Source organism: Apteryx mantelli, chromosome 3, assembly GCF_036417845.1.
Source record: "Apteryx mantelli isolate bAptMan1 chromosome 3, bAptMan1.hap1, whole genome shotgun sequence".
Taxonomy (NCBI): domain Eukaryota; kingdom Metazoa; phylum Chordata; class Aves; order Apterygiformes; family Apterygidae; genus Apteryx; species Apteryx mantelli.
This window is the reverse complement of record NC_089980.1, coordinates 84,084,731-84,108,040: the sequence shown is the minus strand read 5'-3', so window position 1 is coordinate 84,108,040 and position 23,310 is coordinate 84,084,731. Positions and strand designations below refer to the sequence as shown.

Here is a 23,310-nt window from a genome sequence, read left to right as displayed (position 1 = left end):
TCTGAGAACTATGGCTGCCGAGAAGATATACTCTGAGGAATGAAAAAGAAATCTTCAGCAGTGATACAAAATGGCAAAGAGGAAAGGTAAGCTCAGGTTCCACTCTGCTGATTAAAGCACTATCAGAAAAAAGGTCTAACCTGTTGGGAGAGAAGAAAAGGATATTGAAAGGTCCTTTCACCATCAGCAAAGTAATGGCAACAGAAACAATGAGATTACTGCCAAAACTATCAAAAGTATTAGGAGGCAGGAGTAACACTGGAAAATGCAATGAGATGGGAGGAACTGGTACAGTCAATTTAATTTTACTGGTCATTTTTTATTAATGAAACAACAGGAAACCAGAGAGGAGATGTGATAACTGTCCTCAAATGCCTAAAAGCTGATGAAAATAGAACAAGAGTAATCTTTTCTCCATGTTCTCAGGTAGACAGAAAAGAGAAGCAATGGACTCAAACTGAAGGGAGATTGTTAGACACTAGCAAACCTATTTTGCAGATAGACTAATAGATGATCTGAGTATGATGGCACTCTCCATCACTGGAAATCCTTAAAAACAGGTGAGATGCACAGCTTTGGAAATAATATGGGTATAATTATACCTATACATAATCCTGCCTTTGTTCTGTGGGAATGGAGTGGATGGACAAGATGATCTCTTCCAGACTTTTAAGTCTTTCAGCACTGTATTCCATGATTCTGAAAATGAGACTGAGTGAGAGAATGGGAGAATAAGGACAAGAAAAAATTCAGGAATGCCAGCAGAAATGAAGTAGCAGATGATAAGATACAGTGCAGGCTAACCTGAACTGGAAGAAAATGTGTGCACACTGCCAAAAGGTTTTGCATACTGTAAAACTATGAGTAGGGAGAGACACCTATCCCTCCTACCTATCAGTAGGAGAGACAGGACCATAATGACAAGAATTATAGACTCAGCTGAACAGCAATCCCTGTGAGTTTGCAAAGAGATCCAGTACCAATCTCAAACTTCACAAAAAGTAGACTATATAGCAAAAGGATTTGCTTTATTGCCACAAGTAAACAGTTCAAACTACCAGAATTTCCCTTCACTTGCCAGGATTATCTTTTCCTTTTATTACTTTCATTGTCAATGATTTCATACAGAACCTTGTTGAAACATTTTGAGTTTATTAAAGAGCACTATCATCAGAGGAGAATAATTTACATTTAATTTGTTGTATGTTACTTATAAAAACTCTCACTTACATCTATTAGTTATAGAACAGATATGTTTGCTCCCATACTGTGGCACTGGATGAGGTACCTGTTCTCATGCACGCTTTGAACATTGTGTGTTTACTTAGGAGCACTGGCCTATCTGCTTTTCTTTCTTTACAACTGCAAACATATGCTTAGTTTTATACAAAGCTGGTCACAGCACACGGCAATCTTTTACTGGTTTTGAAAGAACAAGTAGATGACTGTTTGTATGAGCCAGAAAGGATTACTAAATCCAGGCAGAACTATGTACCAAAAAAGCTCTTAAAATCATCATTAATTTTAGGTAAAGCTAATTAGAGCAGTGCCTGGCCCTCAGAAGGGACAAGAAGGGACTACAAATAGCTGGTTACCCCAAGGTAGAAACCAGCTGGTCCCTGGACCAGACCTCTGATTGAGTTAATCTCTGTGTTGATCATGGCTGTAATTCTGTTAGTTTCAGTGGAGATATTCTGAAATAATAGCAAGGGAGAATCCTGCCCCTTCACAAGAAACATTACATTTAACTTCATATTACCAGAAAAGACAATGGCACAGTAGATTCTTCTCACAGAAGATTCAACACAGCAATTAGTAGTTGGGAGGATTTACTATACAGAGGAAATACTGATCCCTGCCAGCCAGATCCTGAAGTACTCTGCTCAGTCAAAAGTCACTGAGAAGTCCGAGTCAAATGCAATTTTACAGTAACCTCAGTACAACGATGTTGAAAGCAGGAGCTGAACTGGCCCAATGAGTTATGCTGAGAATTGATGCCCTGACAGAGAATTTAGTGTCATACATGTAGTAAGAATAGGTAGGGTACATGAGAAAAATAAATGTTTGAACAGAGTAACCAGTAAATTGTACATTGTAATACGTGCTTGAACCTGTCCAGAGTTCTGAAAAGAACACAGAAAATGTCATTCTTCCTAAAAAAAAAAGGGGGGGAAGAAAAAAATGATTGAAAAATAAAGAAATCCCCATTTTAAATGTCACAAAACAATTGACCGCCGCCGCCCCCGCCGCCGCCGCCGCGGGCTGAGGGAGCCCAACGGCCGCCCCTGCCCCCGCCGCCGCCGCGGGATGGCGGGGGAAGAGTTACTGCCTCACGCAGGCGGGAGTCGTCGCCGGCGGGAGTTAATGATTAAGTCCCCTGTAGATCCGCTGCGGGCCGGCTCCCCTGAGCCTCCCGGGGCTCTACCTATGCCCCGTCCCCTCCTGGCCAGGCGGGACCGGCTCCCCGAGCTGTGAGGAGGCAGGCAGGGGACGGGAGACCTTCCCGCTACCGCGTTACAGTGCCTTCCAGGCCCGCACCGAGGCGGAGCCCCTGCGCGGGTGCGGGGGCAGCAGCGGTGAGGAGGGAGTGGCGCCGGGCGGCCGCCTCTCCCCACCCGGGAGCCATGCCGCCTGCCTGGAAGGCGCCGTAGGGCACACTTGGCCCTCGCCGCCGCCGCCTCTCCTCCCCTCACGCTGCTGGCGCTCGGGCGGCACCGTCTCCCGCCGAGGACCGCAATCCCGCACAAGCCCATGTCTGCGCCGGCGCCCCCCGCGCCCTGAGGCCCCCGCCGCGTCCGCCGCGTCCCGTCCCGTCCCGTCCCGTCGCCTGCCGCCGCCCATGGGCGCCGCCTGCACCGCGGCGGGGCAGGGCAGGAGCCAGTGAGGAGCATGGCCAAGGGACCCGAGAGGGAGGACGCCTTCCTGCACCTCCCGGCGGCGCAGGGAGTCTCCCCTGCCGCCCACGAGGACTGCTACGCGGACCTGCTGGGGAGAGGCTTGCTGCCCTACGCCGAGGAGGGGCTGTGCGCCGCGGCGGGCGCCGAGAGGGGGCTCCCGGAGCCGGCGCTGCCCGCCGGCATCAAGTCAGGTAAGGGGTGCCAGCGGCGGCCCCTCGGCTCCCCGCAGCCAGGCTGGGGCGGGCGGGAGCCCGGGCGGCCGCTGCTGCCTCGGGAGCCGGCGGGAGGCCGCGCCCTGAGGCCGCGGCGGGCAGCGCCGGTTCAACGGGCGCCTGGGGGGCCGCGAAGCGTCGGGACGAGCCGCCGCGCCGCAGGGCCGTGCTGACGCGCTTGGGTTTCTCTTCTTTTCCCTCCCTCACGCCCAGAAATACATTTTAACAGCGAAGTGCTCTCCTCGGAGGAGGAGGAGGATGCAGACACTCCCGACGGCAAACTAAAAGCCGCAGACAAGAGCCCGTCTCCGAAGAAGAGCATCACGCGGATCATGAAGGACAAGAAGAAGCAGACGCAGCTCACCCTGCAGTGGTAGGGCTCCCGCCGCCGGCTCGCGGGGGCGCCGGCCGTGCCGCGCAGCGGGGCGCTCCCCGTTGGCCGTGGGCTGCCAGCCGGGGCAGCCGCGGATAAAGCCCTGCTCGTGCCGAAGGGGACCTCTGCTTAAGGACTGAGGAAACGAGAAAAATTACATCTCATAGTTCCTTTAGAAATATTTGTCGTCTGTTTTGTTCGACAAGCCTCATCTGCAAATAAGGGCCCTCAAATTTCTGTTTCTTTTTTTTTTTAAGTTTTATTAACAGAGGTTTATCAGTTAACACAGATCTGTCAGGAAGTGACGGTTCTCACAATACGTGGCCATCTATGGAAGCTCAAACTTATTCAAGCATAAAGTCACTAAGTATCAGTTCGGTACCTGAACATATAGTACACGTATCTAATATAGAATTAAAATTAACTTAATATGTCTTCCTGATTGTGCAGGAATACAATATTAATTGGTGTGTATTATCAGTTAACTGAAAATCTTGCAAAATGTAGAAATGAAGCATTACTTAAGATTTAAATTTGTAAATGGATGTTTTTAATTATCCTTTAAGACTGTAACTGCTAGTATTTCATGGTCTTATAAATTTTTTTTTACATTACGTTCTGCCATCGAGAGAAGTCCTAAACTTTACTTCATTTTATCTGGGCAAAAATTAACCAAATATGAGGTCAAATTCTGCAGACATTAATTGGTAAAGGTCCCTATTAATGCATTCTTGAAATTAGGGACCAGTACTGTTGAATTAAATGGGAACTTCGTTACAAAATGCAGACTGTAAATCTAGATTTTTCCTTATAACTGAAAATCGAGAGTAGTCCAGATTTCCCATTTTTCCAGTCTAGTTTACATCTGACTTATTAGAGCAGAGAGTAAATTCTAAGGAGCTGAGTCTAAGGAGTGAGTGCAAAATTATTCCATATGCAGTGTTTACTACACAGGGTTCTCTTAAATGTTTATGTATTTTGAGAAATAAATTAATTACACATCTTTCCAGCAGCAGCAAATAATGGAAACTGATAAAGAAACGAAACAGGACAAGAATGAAATTCCCAGCCATTACTAGGAGTTCAGTTCAAGTGAGGATAGCTAGATTTTACTTCAACTTTTAAAATATCATTTTAATGACCATCAATAGCCACTTGTAACTTGTAAACTGTTTAGGAAGCTGTATACAAAATGCACCCCCTTCAAAAAATGCCAGTTCTTTGATTTTCATAATGGTTTGGTCAAGAAACAGCTTCAGGTCCAATGTGAAAATTAAAAAGCAAAAGTAGGAAGAAAAGAGACATTAGCCCACGTGTTAACAATACAGTGGGACAGAAAATGTAAATTCAAGCCTCAGCTCTATTCAAGCAACAGATTTAAACCCAAGTCTTTCACAGTCTAGTTAATGTTCTTATTTTCAGTGCCAGGCTAGCTCTTAGACAGTGATCGTTTAGTTATTTATAGAAAGCAAAAACATCCAGAAATTTTAAAAGACTGATTAAGAAGAGGTACCCAGCCCCAGTTTTTCCATATTTTGCAACTATCCTAACCACCAAATGTGGAGTCAGTATCTCTCTAGTGACTGTCTTGTTTAGTAGGAACTCATCTGTGTGCTGTCATGGAAATTTTCAGTAAAATGAAGAGAGAGAAGTTGCAAACAGCAGAAGGAACCTAAAATGGGGAGACACACCATGTTGCTTCTTACTCTGGCAGACTCTTTTTCTATACAGGCTGGAAGAAAACTACATTGTATGCGAAGGAGTTTGTTTACCAAGATGCATCCTTTATGCACATTATTTAGACTTCTGCAGAAAAGAGAAGCTGGAACCTGCCTGTGCTGCAACTTTTGGGAAGGTAAAAAGTAAATGTCTTCATCATTTGTTAGACTAATTTTTTGATAATATCACATTCTAGTACGCCTGTGTCATAATGGCTCTCAAAATCACGTTTTCTAATGTACATGGAATCAAACCAAACTACACTTTTACATATCAAGGGATTTCATGATGACAACTTTTGGAGAAAGAAATTGAAGTTTCCTTTGATTTTCAGTGTGAAATAACAAAAAGGCATTCTCTCCTAGAGCTTTTATTTTACAGTGACATTGGTAGGGTTCTTTCCACAGAAACAGATCTGACATGGAGGACACTTTTAATTAAACTAAAGGCTGTGTGTAAAGTGAGAAGTCACACAATGAGCAATACAGAAGGGGAATAAAAATTGATAATACAAAGAGCTCCTGAATGAAAAAATGTTGATTCATCCTCTTTTCTACCCTCCTCAACAATTAATCCTGAAATCATTTAATAAAAGTGAGATGTGAACTCTCCAAATTAAATCCTGAGTAGTTAGTGAAACAGGAAACCAAAAATGCTTCAAGGATCATCTTTTCTGAAACACTGCTGATCTATTCATTGTTCATAGATAGCAAAATGCATTAATTTAATTAAATAATAATAATGGATTTAAAATCTAGTTCATAAAATGTTCACTTACTAATTTTTTCCTCCTGAACTGGATATACTGGAAAAGTGTGTGTCTAATTTTCACTATACAGTTTAAGTATAAATGAGGAAGACAACAGTTTTCCATTTTAACAGTGCTTTGATTGTGGTTTATCTATTAGATGTGTCTATTAGATCTGCCTCTGTTACTGAATCAGTTTTTTTCTTCATAAACTTTTTGCCTTAAGCAGCATTTTTTACAGGAAGGCCAGGATGATTTTAGGGCACTAGCCTCTACCTCAGTGACAGACTGTTCTGCTTGACTTGGATTAAATCACATAGCATTAATTCTTAATATGTGAAATAGCGTTAACAGAAACTTTTGTTTTCTGCATGCATAAATATATTAAAGACTGTGCAGCGCTTTGATAGTGGAGGACACAGAAATACCCATGAGGTGCATATTTGCTTGCCTTAACCTTCAGATCACACTTTTCAAATAAAAAAACCAGTTCATTTTTAGTTGATTGACCTTGAAAATGAAATAGCTGGAGGCGAAATCTTTTCCTGGTTCTCTTTAGATCTCTGGAGCAAAAGATACAGTTGTACTTTGGGGGCCTGTGTGGGGCAGCATCCTGCTGAAGACATGTAGAATTTGTGTTGTAGAAGTGAAAATGGAAAGGGAGTATAAGCTTTATTTTAAAGGTGGGAAAGCTGGAGGTACACAATGAGATCAGCCAGGATAGAAGTACCCAATTCTTTATATTGTCACCTATATATCAAAAATATTTATTCATGGATTACATTAGGCCCTATGTTTATTTATTTATATATTTACAATTTTTTCCACAAGAGATGCCTAAGGAAACATACCATTGTTAGAAATTGATATGGTTATTTTCTCTTCAGACCATTCGTCAGAAATTCCCCCTCCTTACCACAAGGCGGCTTGGAACAAGAGGTCATTCAAAGTAAGGCACAATTATCTATACATCCATTTACAGAAAATGTTCTAAAAATTGCATGTGTTTCAATGTCTGTATAAAATACATGAACTGACAGGAGGGTTTACTCAGGTAGCAAGGTATTTGTGGTATCTTTCATGTACATGATGAAACCGATACAGGGTTTGAATTTGAAAACATTACTGCAGGCATATTTTCTAAAATTAAACTGATTAAACTTCTAAAACTTGTGATTATAGAGTTGTGAACTTGTTGGAATGTATATATACACACATATATAATATTTAGTCATTTATTTGTTGCAACTGTTAATCTTTCTATACACAATGTGCAATTTAGCTATGAATTTATTTGCCTTTTTGCAAATCTGTCAACTTTCATTCTGTTCTCTCCATAACAATATAGGTTTCTTTTTGTTTGCTTTTTTTAACCTTAGAAATATCAGAAATAGCTAGCTGAGGCCACCCTAGTTTTGCTGAAGAGTGCATTGGAGATGTTATTCACAAACTTTAGCTTTTGTTAGGGTTTAAATGAAGTTGGGGAAAAATTTCAATTCAATTTTTACAAAGATGCTCTGTTTCTTGACTATGTTCAAGTATTTATTTTAATAATTATTAATAAAAAATCCAAAGGAAATAAAGCCCACATAGAATAATTTCCTTTTTTAATCAAATGACATTTTTTTTCATAGTTTCTGACACAATCTTACAAATTCATAATTCACAGAGTTTTTCAGGGGAAACAGAATAGACATATCCTATATTATATAGAGGAAAACTGGAACTGAAAGTCATTTTTCCTTTTAAAGATGACCTACAGATACTGAAAAGAAGGTTTTAGAGCAGAGTTACTATTAGAAAGAAGCTCTGAATAATTAAACATCTTTTTGGGGGGGAAAGAGGGATTTCATTCATTGCTGTTGTGGTGAAGTTCAGCTATGGTTATAGGTACAAGCCGATGTAGTATTAGCCAGCTTTGTAGCTGGACATTTTCTGCTGGTATTGTGTTTAGGTTTTGAGGAGATCTGGCATTCACAGTATGTGCAGGAATAAATGATAACTTACTAGTTCACTAGTGTCTCAGTTAAGTCTTATTCAGGTTCATAACTGAACATATTTGGAGAACCACTTTCAAGTTATAATGAATGAGAGAATACAAGAAAAGAAGTCCTCTGAATGCTCCTTATACTTTTGATCTGATTTGTCTAATAAATTGATAAGCAAGACCCAAACAGAATCCAAACTTCCAAGATGTATCATGTATGTGAATAATTTAAAACACAGTATATCAATGTACGTTAAGGTAAAGGGGTATGTTTCAGACCTAATAAACATGGGGATGTAGCCACAAAATTAATCAGGTCAGGACCTGCATCACTATCTGCCCCTTTTCTCTAAGACATTTAACAGTATTAGCACAGAAATACTTCACATCCAGCATTTCCTCAGCAGACCCCACAGCCCTGCTGAGCTTGATAGTATTAATGTGTCATATTTTCATATGGATTAGCTGTTCTTGAACAATTTCTTCAAAGAGATGAGGCATCTGCAAGTTTTGTTTGAACATCTGGCATTTGTTTCTCTTTTTTTCACCAGACTTTTCCACAGAGACTTTTCCTCTCTGACTCACATTTCCACTAAGGTACATTTACATTGTTCTGGCTGTGCAAAAAAAGGGCCTCACAAGAGGCATAAGTGACAATAACTCCAGTTCAGAGACTGTATACAGCAGCAAATAGACATAGAGAAGTGGCAATATAGATAGTAATCAGGATCTTCAATGTTTTGTGGACCATATTTTCCTCAGAACCGTATACTCACTCAGGACCACACTCACTTCTGTCTTCATCAGGTAGCAGTTAATCACACAAGTATCATTTACAGAAGTATTTCCATTAAATGAATGAGCAAATTAATTGACTGTTCACCAGTTTCAGTAAATGACTAGTTACACTCTGCCCTTGAGTCAGCATGGACTCTGAATGTAAAATGATTCTGTGTTGAGCAAAGCTGTGTTACTGTGACTGTTAAAAGACACTAGCATTTAAATTCTATTTTTTAAGCATGGTAGTGCACTGACATTGTTTTATTTCTGTTATTGCTGTCATTATTTGGACATAATATTAGTAGGAGCAGTAATAGTCCTAACAACTATTCCCCACAGTGATGCTTTGTATTGTGGTATTGCCTAGGAGCTCTAATCATTGTCCAGGGCTTTACTAAGTTAGATGCTGCAAAAGCATGAAACAAAAAGAGAACTCCTCTCCAAAGAAATCATCATTCTCACATTGAAAAAAAAAAAAAAAAAAGGCTAACTCCCCAGGAATAAAGTTTGTTGCTGTCTACTACATATCTTATACTCAGCAATGCATTTTCAGAGCATGGGCATGGTCAGAAGGCAAAGAAAGTCAGTTCCCTTTTCTATCAACGTCAAGGTGGCAGAAATTATTCTTCAACACTGAAACTAGCTTGAAAGCTTCAACTAGAACTAGCTGAAACACTGAAACACTGAACCAGGCCCTTTCCAGCATTCTCATGAGCATGGATTGTGTTTGAGAGAGAGTAATTAGGATGCAGGTCTAAGCTGTGAGATACACAAATTTTAATTCCTCCTCTTCTTCTGAGCAGTGTTTGTTACCTCAGGTTCTGGGCAAAGGAGGGACTAAAAATGTGTCTGATAAATCCTAGAACTTTGATCTTCAGAGTCAGAGTCTCTGTATGTTACATCCAACAAACCATCTGTACTAAAGTTTTTGTCAACACTAAAACATTTCTTTAAAACACTCCTCCCCCTTGGAGAAGAAGGTACAACACAGTGGACACAATTTTGTTGGATAAACAATATTCACTCATCTCTGATGCCCATGCTAATCGCTCCAGATTGCTGAATGGTAGAGGAGGTCTTCTGTATCCCTGTTAAGTGGGAGAAGGCCCAGCACAATAAATACTGCAAACCCCTCTCTTAGATTAGTATTTCATAAGCACCAGCTGTCTTTGGAACAGGTTCTGGATCTGCCTTTTTGCATAGGTAATATTGTACATACTGCAGCAACTACTAGAATTCAGTTATAATCGTCATAGTCCATGAATTACCTGAAACAGCTATTTGGGAAAGTGTACTTACTGCTCAGACCATACACAAAGAAGGCTTTTTGAGCTCAAGTTACAATTTAATTTCTTTGTAGACTTTGATCAATGCTGAATCTTAGCTTTTATCCATCATGTCTGAAAACTATTATCTTATTTATTAGGAGTGATTTAGTGGGTTAATAAAACTGATATGGCAGCTGGCCCTCTGATAACAAGTTATTGCAAGTCCCTGAACAGCTTAAGCCTATCATTTCCTTATCAGCTATCATTTGTGTCAGTGTATGCTAAAATCAGGACTACTAGTTGCATAGGAACATATGTTACAACAAACCACTGAAATTTAAAGAGGAAAGCAGTTCAGTTTGTTTCTTTTAAAGGTTTGTTAAGAAAATTGAGAATAAGTTCCTTTTCATGACTGATTTCATTTCATGAATTATGTGATAGAAATACAACTTAATAAAATACATATATACTGTACATGCACATACGTATATGCATTCAAAGAGACAGAAAGAGGATACCTGAAGTTGTGGGTTAAAGATGTTATCAGTGTGTCTGGGATGGGTATATTACTCACAATAGGGATCCAAAACAAGCTGTTCAGATAATTACTTCAGGTTATAATAGAATAAAAATCTTTATACCTTAATACTCCGTAAAAGTATGCCAGATAGAACTTGAAAAGTACAGACTATGATTTTTTATTGGTTCTGTGTCATGACTGAAAAGCTGGATTTTTTTGGTACTATAAATTCAACTACACAAATCACTAAATGAAATTAGAAAGATAGTTACCACGCCTTTACGACAAACTGAAAAGGTACTGAAAATATCTCTTCTTTACATAACAAAATGTAACAATGTTAAACTCTGATATCTTGGGACATTCCAGAGCAGGAACAAATATTTTGCCTGCCACTGGAAACCTGAGAATCCAAGTCATATAGCAGTTCCCATTTCTAGCCCAAATATGGTGATATTGAATATCAACTCAGATATTGAATAACCCAGATATTGAATCCTAAGCTTGTGAAGAAGTGTTGCTTTTCCTTGGCCTCTGGCACACTCCAACTTTAGCAGTAGGGAATTACAAATTTGTGGTGAAAGTGGGAAGTTTTACTTCTAAATTTTAAAAAATAACATGTGATTGAAACAGAGATGTGGGAAGCTGGAATGAGACGTAGGCAACTGCTTGCTTGCATGGGCAATGAGAAATATAGCACTGTGCATATAACATTTTTAAAGAAGGGATCATAGCTCTACCTAGTGTTTCATCCAGTTCAATGCACAGTTAATGTTTTTTTAGAGAATCCGTGTGTGTATATTTCCAATACCTCTTATGTCACATTTAAAATAACTTAATTTTGATGAAAGAAAAAAAAATGCTCATGCCTTTAGCATTTATGTCAGAGGTCTGTCTAATATTAGGAATTTTCAGATGCAGGTGTTTGGCCCAAGCCCATCTGCTTAATGGCCCTAAACCAGGAGTAATGGATGAAAACCTTCATGACTTTAATTCATAACACAGGTGACACACTGCTGTATATGAAATGGAGAACAACTGCCTAGCATTATGACATTTAATGAAAGGTCCCACTTGCATCCTAACACCTTGAAGTGTCACTTTGATTTGATCAATCAGCTCTGACTTTATTGGATAAAAAGGGAGCTGTTGTGAGCAGATGGTCCTACTTCTGAGTTTTAACAGATATTTAAAACTAGTTTACTGAGGTATACCTCACCACATCAAAATCCCTCAGAAAAATGTACTTATGAGAAAGAACTGATATTAAAGAAATAGGTGAGAAACTTTTGGTCTTCCTAAGGGTCACCAGGTGCCACTCGACTCACAAATTTCAGGCAAGCAATAAAAGTAGTGATATGTTTGACAGTGGCCACTTTCTGTCACATTTTCTTAGCTGTAAAATCCTGAATGCACACAGCAGGCTGCCCAGAAGTAGAAGGACTACTTCAGCTGAAATTTGCAAAGCCACCAGGGCAAAGTAAACATATCACCCTAATAAAAATTTTCTTAAATATCATTAGTATCTAATGCCTTTAGTCAATTTTGGAAATATAAAGCATTTGAGTTTTTTGTTCTTATCTATGTCTATCCCATACAAGAGCAAGCAGTAAGCTTGTTATTTTTTTGTTAAAATGAGCATTACTGGAAACACTAGAAAAGAGCTGAGAATGTTTCTTCATGTGTTCTATGAACTGTTTGCTGGAGGCTTTGTATCTTAAACATGCACATTTCTTTAAGCTTTTGAGTAGTTTCAATGAAGTCAGTGCAATGACTCTGCTTTTAAGCATGTGCTTAATTGTGATGCTGGATTAAGGCCCATATTGTGTGTCTGTCCACTGTATGTTAAGCACATCTGAAGGCACAAGTGTTTCATTTTTGCCCATGTCTATTTTAGTTCCTTGTTGGTTCTCTTGGTGGCAACTGATTCAACAGTGAACTTCATTACATTGTCAGTGTCTAGGGCTTTTAATGTACTGTCATTGCCTAGGTCTGTTATGCTGAGGAAAAGAGTTCATTTATTTCTCAAAAGTAATTCTTTGTAACATTTCTATGATCCAATAAAATAAGAATCTGTTATGCTGGCCACAATTTTGATTTGTTTCAAAGCACATGGTTCTCTTCCTTTTCTTTCCTAGGTTGATTTTTAAGCTTTCCTTAAAAGTGATTTTAGCATGATAAAAAAGATAATATCCTTAACCAATCTGGGGAACTTGCAGCAGTACAGATCAGGAAATACACCTTAGTTTGCTCACTTAATTTTGTTAGGTACCTGACTCACGTGAAATCAGTGCCTACAAGAGCCAATGTGGTCTCAAACTGGGTTAAGCGTCAGTGAGACACCACAGAAGAGGGAGAAAAATGTCCAACGGTATGTGGTGTAAGCCTTTTTTGGGACAGGCTCTAGGCCTTTTTAGCACTTTCTCCATTGACACTACAAACTACACGCAGGTGTTCAATGCTGGTAGTCCAACAAGGGCCTCAGGGCTGTTCATAGCTCCCCCACCTGCACAGGCAGAGAGCTTGACTCTGGTTTCTAATTCAGGGTCAGGCCTATCAAAAAGACACATTAGATCATTCAGCCTCCCTGCCAGTGTACAGTTGTTCTCTCTTGTACTGTTAATCATTTTGGCAACTCTGCTTCGAAGTGTGCCCAAAGGTGCGAATTTTCACACTTGGATGATTTTTAACCATGTGCTCTGGGACACTTCTGTTCTTCAGTGATTTTGTAATTAGACAACTAGTTTGGACCCAAAGGAATTTCTTCATCAAAATACCCCTCCCTCTAGCTGTATCTTCCTTTAATACATTAAAAGTTTGATGCTGAAGGGGTTAATATGGAGAGTTTGTAAAGTGGGTTATAACTCTTTATAACTCTGTGATTTTTCTAACCAAAAGGCACCATATAGTCTCTATATTTTATAACCAAGAAGATGATATGGATATAAGTGGCTTTTATTGATGGGTTGTTTTTAAAATCTGTTACTACATTTATTGTTTTCATCTAAATTATGCAGTCAGAGTTCTCAGTTTAACTGATCTTTCTGGCAGCCTGAAGTGACTCCACTGCATTCAAACTGTTATCTTATGTATGTTAGACCTGGTTTACATGTCATGTACTTGAATTAGAAGTGTTATTTTAAAGCAATTCAGTTATACCAATTGGTGTGGTATTTTCAAGCTGACTTCAGTCCAAACAAAATCATCCTTAATACATTGTCCATAGTATTCTTAGAACAACTTGGTTTAACCCAATCAGTTTTTAAATCTATTTACTTGAATTTATAAGACAAGGCTTATCACCTTTGACAGATGAACTCAAGTAAACTTTGCTATGACCAGTCAAGAAGTAGCTGCCCCCAGCTTGCTATCCTGGCCTACTTCGGGAGATCACTGCTTTTGTAGCAAAATCAGTGGAAAGCAATGTCTACCACACGGCCAGTTTCCTTAGCATCCTCCTACCTTTTTTAGTGTCTTGAATTAAGATGCTGTGCTGAGCACTGCAGAGCCTGAGCCATTGGCACATTTCCTTCTTCCAGCTCTGTTTTGAGGGAGTAAACTCCAGGAGAGCAGCAAGGGATACAACTGAGGCTTAAGCAGCTAAATAATTCAGCAGAGCCAGTCAGCCTACAACCTAAGAAAAAATGAATGAATGACATGCTAGCGTTGCTAGTCATAGGAGGCTGAACACTAATTCAGAGGGGAGATAAGTACTGTTGAGTTATTTTCAGCTTAACGGTCCTTTATGGGACTGTCTAGATACAACAGTGGTAAGCCTGATAAAATAAACCTAGATGGATGAATCAAATCCAGCACCTTTCCTATAAGCTGAAAGGAAAGTGAAAGAGAATGCACATTAGGGAAAAGAGATGCAATATGATTCTGGAAGATTTGGTATTCCAGCTATATTCTTGTAAGAGAGAAGATGTTTTAAATTCAAGGAAGATGCTAGCCAAAGATTTTGGATGAAATCAGTAACAATATTGTTTTCTATGAGACCAGAATTTGTTCCACCTCAATGAAAGGAATTAGTAGATACCATTAAGAAAAATTTTCATAAGGCATTGAAAATCAACTTGACAAATAGTTTTCTTTACTTGATATGTCACCCAAAAATATAAATAATTCTCTTCTTTTTCACAGGTATCACTATTATGGAATTGGGATTAAAGAAAGCAGTGCCTACTACCACTCTGTGTATTCTGGAAAAGGCTTAACCAGGTACAGTAACATAACTTCTGAGACTTAGCCTCTGCCAATGCTTTAGAAAGATGGTCAGTGATTGTCTAACCTTAACCTTCCCTGAGGAAGGTGTTTGTAGGACACTGATTGCTTTTGATACCAGAACTAGTATTGCTGCATATCTCAACATATGTTATTCCCAGATTTAGGCAGCAGTTTTCTCCCTAAGGACCCGTATTTTGTTTTAACATGTAATCTAGATGTTTGGCTAATATCTTCCAGTATGGCCGCACTGCAATCAGCATAGAGCTGCATCAGTTTACACCAGCTGAGGATTTGTTCAAGTGTATGGCAGCAAAACTCAGTTTTCAGAACGCTTGTCTCATTTTGTTTGCATGTGTGTCACCCTCTGAGTGCTTTCCCCAGGACAGCTTCCCATTATGAAACATCTGGAGAATGGTGTGAAGCTGGCACCTGTGGGCAGAAGGGAGGGGTCAATGTAGATTAATATTTACTAGTCCTTTGACTGGCTAATATCTGTTTAAACCTAACCCAGGAAGCTCTAATTATATTTATTTAAGGGACAGCTAGCAGGATCAATACGTTACGATAGCTGCCTGTTGGTTTACCAAAGATTAATAGTTCGTAAAACAAATGTCTCTGTTCACATATGGCTTGAATGGCGGCTTTCATTGTCTACAGCAGTATACTTATATAAGTGGGAACTCTGAGAAAGGAAAGGAATAAATGAGTTTATGATCACACACAGAAAATTCAACCACTGGCAGGTTCAGGTTATGTCCAGACAATAGGGCAAGTGTAAAAATTGAGCGTAATGTTGGCAATGATGCTGAAAAAGAGGGATCTTTCCACTGCAAGACTTAAGGTTTAATAGACCTGAATATGCCATTTCCTTATTCAATATTTATCCAGAACTGCGGAGGTGTTGGTAGTACACAGCTAGATGAGGTTCTTTCATAATACAGAATTATCTTGAACAAATTGCTCATTTAATTGACTAAAAGACAGTTAGCTTCACAAAAGGGGATATAATCACTCTTAGCCCTCAGCTTTATCTCAACCAGTACCATTTCATTCAGAACTCTGTCCTTGTACACTCTAGCAATGATGAGTACAAATATACTAGAGGGTCTGCAAAATTCCCAGGGTTGGATTTCCAAGGGTATAGGGTCACATGAAGATTCATGTAGATACCCTCTAAGATTTTCAGGAACAGACATATTGCTGACAATCATTACTTCATAGCAATGAGATATTTGGGCACTTTTGAAAATCCCACATGATATATATACGCATCTTTAGGCAACTGCTGCCAAATCCACCCGGGGACTCCCATCTGGCAGTACCTAACTTTTAGGTGGTTTGTTTCTGAGAGAAATTTATAGCTTAATATTAGGTATCACTACAATGAATGAGAAGTAAGTACTTTAAAATGAGATCCAGACAGATCAGAAAATCGAGCAGCTGAAGGACCATCTCAGGTGCATCAGTAGCAGTCTGACAATCTACAATAGCAATCTGATGCTGAGGCACCTAAGCCAGTTTAGTCCATCCCAGACATGACAGCACAACTTGGTATGAGGTATAGGACCCATATGGGAAGCCTGCTCTGAGTTCTGGGCTGCCATAGTTTCTACTGCTATCATTTCTGTGAGCCTAACCAAACCTAAAAAGAAATATGAGAAGAGGGACTAGATTGTCAGCTTATGAATTGTTTGGGTTTCACTAATTATGAACCTTTGCTTGATGTTAGGCTTCATGCTGTGGTGTAGGAGGTGTTGAATTTTCAGGGTCCAGTATTCAAATTACCTTCCTGTCTGATTTAGAGTGGAAGCTCAATTGCTAACTTCACATAGTCTGGTCCCTCATTGTGCTTGGGTATGGCTATGCGAAGAGAATGACTCAGTAGCATGGGGTTAAAATTGAGCTCCTGGGGAAGAAGAGAGTCTAGCAGTGTAGGAATTCAAACTTGAGACTTCCACGTGAGTGTCACAGTTGCTGGCTGCTGAGTATTATGAAATATCTAAATATCTCCCCTTTGTCTGACATATGATCTGATAAGTGAGCTATAAAAATGGTTCCTGGACCAAGCCTGGGGCAGAAATAGGCAGGGAAAATGAGTGGTTTGATAATGGTGTCAGATCACACCATGCTCACCAGCACAAATAATATAGGCATACAGAGATCTTTACCATAGGGCTTGCAAATTAGAGGCAGCTTGTCAAAAGATTAGAAGGGTCAATGGGCCTCAGCCTAGTTGCCTAAATATATTGCCCTTTCAATTGCCCTAAGATATCAAGCACACCTGAATGCGACTGGCAGATATGACATTGTGACTTTGTGGAATGTCAGCTGGAGGGCTACAGCATTTAATTGTCATTGATATATTAATATTTAGGCAATTGAGCTGAATACAATAGTCCCAAAATATTGGATGCAGATGTCTGAATTCCTAAATGCCACTGAAAATTTGACCTTCCAATCCTTTTAAATACCTGGCTTTGCACTGTGGAGGAAGCATACCCTAACAGCAAAAATCATTAATATAGACAGCATTGAGAGAAGTATAGCTTTAGCTAGTGATTAAGGCCCTGGAGGACCAATGCTAGCAGAGGCTGCCTACTGTTTTTGCAGTAAATTAATGTCCTCTTGCCACTCAATCCATGGTCCATAAGAAACACACCTAGCTATGAAGCCAATTAGCTCTACATTGTAGTCAACTGATTTACACCTTTTCTCGTGCTCATCTCTCAGCAGACAAGGGAAGTCTATATACTAGATCGTCACGTGACAAGATCTGTCACTTGCCTGTGCCTGGCCTGGGCAGGCAGAATTCCATAACTGCTCAGCCACTGGGTTTCTTTCCCGCCAGCAAAGCATCTCAACAGCATGAAATCACAATATTGCTGCTAATAATTAAAACACTTCATATTGCCCACAGAATCTTATCACGGGGCAGCCAGCAGAACAGGAAATATCAATAATAAAACAAGCTGTAATTAACTTATGCTGTTATCATTTTACTGATCCATATAAAACAATATCCTTAGAGATTCTCTGGTTTAGTAGTTATAATTTAAAATGTGTGTTTTCTAGTTTCTGCACTGTAGAGTTGCCTTATAATCCAATGACTTCATTGGGGATCTTTGATGTGGACTATTAATAGCACAGTCAGTACACTGTGAAACATTTCTGACAGTTAATGAAACTTTCATCTCAGAAGTGCATTTCACCTGCATCAAAATAATGTTATGGTTAAAGAGAGTGGAGAATCATTATGCTTTCTTCATTCTCCTCAAAAGGGGAAATTCTAGATATATTTTTTCTATTCTGAATTTACTCAGCCATATCTAAAACATTATGGATTTCCTGGTAAAGACCTCATGGACTTGCACCTATGCAACCCTTTTGACATTTATGAAATTGCAAAGTTCCAAAGAGAAAACTGAAACTGAGTTTTGTACTTTACTACTTGGTCAATGATCTAAATTCTCATTTTTTTTAGAAGTCATCTTCAGTAGGTTCCCTGATATCCTCAGGCACTTGCAAGCTAATTGAAAAAGTTAAGAAAAAAGCCTGATTTTTATTATAATTACATTTGGAGGAGCACATGGTTATTTTTCTGATCTATTTTATAAATATATATGTATGTGTGTGTGTATATAAATTATAAATGTGTATAATGATATATTATCTAAATGTATATTATATTGTTATTATAATATTAGATATTAGTTTATATTAGATATATACTTTATTTTATATAATTTATATATATATAAAAACTAAAAATGCTTTACTTATGAAAAAATAAACAAATGTGTTTATTTTCAAAGATTCTCTGGAAGCAAGTTGAAGAATGAGGTAAGTGCTATAGTCTGTTTCCTGTCATTTCTGTCATAAACAAAATAGTATTTGTGACCTGTGGTCTTCTTCACACTCATTTCTTTGAAAATTACAATAGTATTTTGCATTAAAAACTAGACTGCATAATCTTTCTTCATGATGCTGAGTATTTGCTCCTCTAAACAGTCAAAAGAGCATAAGGTTGGAAGGCATCTTCTGGGGTCCATTTTCCAGGCCAGTTCCCCATAACCACAGAGACTTGTAAGCGCCTCTTAATAAAAAGATCAAGTTCTGGCTTGTTAATTTTTTGCATCCATTACTTCTATAGAAGAGGACTTTTTCAGAATCTCATTTCTCTGTTTGGAAGCCAGAAGATGTTTTTTAATAAACTTAATTTTATACCTATTTTCTCTTGTCCAGCATTGTCTTTCTATATTTTTTGCTCTTTTCATGGCATTTTCCTACATGTCTTTTCTTTACCTTTGCTTGCTAGCTGGAACAAACAGCAGCTTTTCAGTGACTTCTGAGCAGCCTTACAACCTTTCACTGTACTTGCTCCAAGCTGAATATCTTTCTAGAACAAAGATCTTACAAAAGTTTTGTAAATGGCATGTCTCCAATTTCTATTGGAAATATCCCTTCTGATGATCCCTTCCCTAGGACTGTGTTTGTCTTTTTCATATATTCACAGCTGTACTATTGCTCACTGTTGTTCTGGTCACATTTACACTAGAAAATTATGGATTGTTGTACTACTAGATGGAGAGTTAAAGATTGCTCCTAGGATTGCTTTTTGACACTTGAGTTCAACTGCCATGGAATAGCCTGCATCCATATTATTAAACACTCTAATCTTACATAACAAGATAGGCACATCTAAACCACAGTGCCAGGGAAGTAAGTCCCTGGCATGCAGTAACTGTTGAAGCATGACCAGTAATTGTTCGGGAGACTGTTAACTGGCATTGGCCAAAAGCATGTCACAACCCATTCTGAATTTAATTCTCTATTTAATTTCCTGGGAATGTTTTCTGATGCCATTTAATCTACCAGATTAAATATAGCTTCTGTGATCAACTGATACACAACAGGTCTTTCTCCTTCCTTTTCAGTTCCAGATAAGCAATTCCTAACTGATAGCAGAAATTCTTATTGGTCCCTGGGAGTGCAGTTTTGTGCTATTGATTTTCATCCCCTTTTTTACCATTATCTCAGAACCATCCAGATTTTTCTATGTGACCTCTTGGTCTTCCTCTTTATTGATGATTTCATTAACCCAGGTCAGCCAATGTCATCTATGAAATGCTCAGTAAGACAGTCCCAAGTCTGATCTTTGAGAATCTTCACTCCAATCCCTTTTCAACACAATAGTTTCCTTGTCAACACAACTGGTTATCATTTCAGCTGGAGCCAGTTCCTTAAACATTTTACATTCTTGTACTAATCCCCATTCTCACCAGCATAACTAATCATTTCCCATGGTGACACCACATCAAGTGTTTTACTGAGGTTCAGACAGATTAGATCCACTGCAATTTCCCTGTCCAGATAATCAGTTGTCTTATCATAAAAAGATAGTGCTATGCTATGGGATATGCCCGACATATTCAAAGATTCATGAGCACTATTACAGCATTCATTCTTTAAGAGTTTTGGGATGGGAAATTACTGGTTCCCTTGATTTAAATGAATGCACACTTTACTTCCATCTCAGGTGTGGAATTCCCTGTATCTGCTTTGTTTCTGCCCCAGCATTCAATATCTTGGTCCTCCCAGAAAAAGAATCCCAGAGATGTCAATGGAAATAAGTGGGAAAGGACACATCAGTATGAGGTTTCTATTGCCTAGCTCTGTCTTGTCTGAAATTATTCAGGCAGGTCTTAAAACAAAAACTGGCTTTCATGATCAAAATTGAATTTTAACAATTTCAGTTTACTGAAAGTTTCTATTAAAATGAACAGATGATATATCATTATTCACTTGCTTGAAAGTATATATAATTAGTTATTCCAGAAAGATTTACAATGATTGCATAAGGTGTAATTCTCAGTAGAAACGTAAAGACATTGAAAAGATGTTAAAGCACTGATTGTCTAAATATACTGAGTAAATGGCATTGAATGAACACTTATTGAGTGCCAGGGACACTGTTTACTTCTGGTATGTTTTATCATGTTTTTTAGTATTCTCTCTGTAGGGGGAGATACCAGCAAATTCTTTTATCTAAACCAGTTAGTGCACCATTAGAGTCTGCATGGTTAATTAGGCAGATAATATTACTGTCATTATCTTAATGTTAAATGGCCATTAGAAACAGATGGCATTAAATTGAAAGGGCAAGAGGTAGTGGGTTAAAATATTAAACCTAGAACTGAGGCACAGTCATATAAGTCCATTAGCAAGCTAAAAAACATTGCAAATGATCTCTTCTTAAACCTCCCACCAACATCACTGCCTTCTTTTAAATGAACTAATTCCTTTTAATCAGAGCTTTTAATATATTTCATGGGTAATTGCATAATGAAGTCATCCAGATTACTCCTGTTGTTAAGAAAAAAAAAAGAAATTCCTGATACTGATAGATAATTGTAAAATTGCAGAAATATTGACACAAAGAAGTATTAATGTCTCTAAATTTCTATCATTTCTTTGACTTAGAGCTTTTTATGTATTTGAATAGTAAATAGTGTAGAAAAAGTGTTGTTTACATAATGTATGTTTTCATTCCTTGCTGTCTGTTTTGGCAGACATATCACCCTTTAAAAATCAAGGATATATATATGGTGAACAAGTCAGCTACAGCTGTAATTTTCTGAATTCAGTGTTTGAGAAACTGGCCTCCAATTGGTGAATCAACATTTATAAGAAAATACTCTCTTTTGCACTCCTTTACACTGTATTTATCTATACTGTTATTTTGACCTCAGTGAAATCTGACTGTATGCAAAGGGGTAGAAAAAGGCCACTTTAAGTACTGTTCAAATTCCTGGTGTATAGCCATAAATGCCATGCACTAGTGAAACGGAAATCTGTGCAGAAGTAGTGGGTTTGCTGCAGGAATACACAGAAGACCTGCTCAAGTCTCTGTGCACTGCCTTCAGACGAGTACTGTGTGGGCTAAAATGGAACAAAGGGTTTTAGCCAAATAGCCTGCTCTAGGTTTGAATGCAATCCCATGGGAATAAGCACAATTCAGTCAGTAAGAACAGCAGCATAATACAGATTTTACTGTTTCCCTGGAGGATGAAGGGTTTCATCTTAATTATATCATTTTAGAGTGTACTAAGTGTAATGTGGTGTGCACTATAAATATAAGCATAGTAATATTATATCACTACAGAATGTTACTGTTCAGCTTTGCAGAAAAGTAGACTAAGCCAGGTCTTTGTGAAAATATTAAATTAAGAGTCTAAATCTATAGTGGATTTAGCATATTTTGCTGCGTGGTCAGTATCCACACCTACAAGATCGCTGTTGTTTCATCCTTTGCAACTCCTATCTCTCCAAAGGCTAGCATCTTAATCCTTCTTCAAAACCTTTTTTCAGTCTGTAACTAGTATGAGATTTGTCTATGATATTTCAGATGTCACAAGCTAAAGAGGTTTAAGAGACAAACTCTAGGAACTGCAAGGAATACTCAGATCAGCAGAATTTAGTATAATTCAGGAGGAATTTGTCTTATCTTGAGGTCAATGTTGACAGTGCATCAACAAAGTAGCTGGAGAACACAAAACCTCTGGGAATACCATCCTTTACTGAAATGTAGTATTGAAACCATATTGTTAGTAAATGCCCTTTCTGTTTTACTTCCCTTTTTTGTTGTTAAAGAGTTAGCCCTAGCATACTGGCAAAATTATGTATTCCCTTCCTGTAACTTCCCCTGGAACTGCATTTCCTCTTTCCAGGACTGAACTGCTGTACTGGACTCTGTATTGTGTAGATCCAGCCAAGCATGGAACAGAGTTTAATTCACATCTGTGGAATCAAGTATCATATTATACTTGAGTCCTCTGCAGACAAATAGGTTCCTAACATTAAAATGAGCTGTTAGAAACTCATAGTTTTATCCTGCACTTATGAACAAAAGCAAAATGCTCTAAAAATGTTCACAGAAACAAGCCTAGTCTCTCTGAGGTGAATGGCCAAACTCCCAGTCATTTCAAGAAAGTAGAAGGGAGGCAGCTAGAATCAGTGGCATGCTCCAGGTGGGCATGCAACTCAGCATTCTTCCTTTTTTCTACAAAGCTCTTGGAACATGTGTTTATATGTACATCTATTTCAATACAGTAGATCATAGAAACACAGGAATTGAGATTTTCTGGGGCTTCATGTCAAGTCTTCCACAATCACAACTATATAATAAATACATAGTCCACAAGTGTCCACAGACCCTACATACCATCACACCCATAATGCCATAAAATTTTACCTAACCTTATGGTTAACTAAAATAGTGGTCACTGTAGCACGACAGCAGAATTGTCTACTGTAGTGCTATTAGAGCAAGAAGAGAGCAGGGGAGAATGATAGTATCACCAGTGTCCTAGATCCTTGCACTAGAAAGACACAGATTAACTAAAACTTAGGGTTGTCCTAAGAATGATATTGCCATCCATACTGTGGAGGAGGGCAACAGATTATATTCTACTTTATTTTTTAAACACAAACTAAATTTGAAGCTAGAAGAATTCCATGAAGTCATTTGGCTTAAGGGTTGCATCGTTCTGAAAACAGTATTTGATGGAGTTTAGATCTAG

General features: G+C 38.8%; 1 protein-coding gene across 1 annotated transcript in view; it reads left to right on the top strand.

The window, feature by feature from the left end:
- The first annotated feature begins 2,783 nt into the window (after nt 1–2,783).
- RFX6 (regulatory factor X6) overlaps nt 2,784–23,310 on the top strand; it is a 40,582-nt gene continuing 20,055 nt past the window's right edge. Inside the window, exons 1-6 of the mRNA XM_067294795.1 lie at nt 2,784–3,088; nt 3,323–3,482; nt 5,214–5,337; nt 6,837–6,898; nt 14,648–14,725; nt 18,544–18,571. Of these exons, the coding sequence (XP_067150896.1) occupies nt 2,890–3,088; nt 3,323–3,482; nt 5,214–5,337; nt 6,837–6,898; nt 14,648–14,725; nt 18,544–18,571 (651 nt within the window). The 5' untranslated portion in view covers nt 2,784–2,889. The remainder of the gene's footprint in view (nt 3,089–3,322; nt 3,483–5,213; nt 5,338–6,836; nt 6,899–14,647; nt 14,726–18,543; nt 18,572–23,310) is intronic.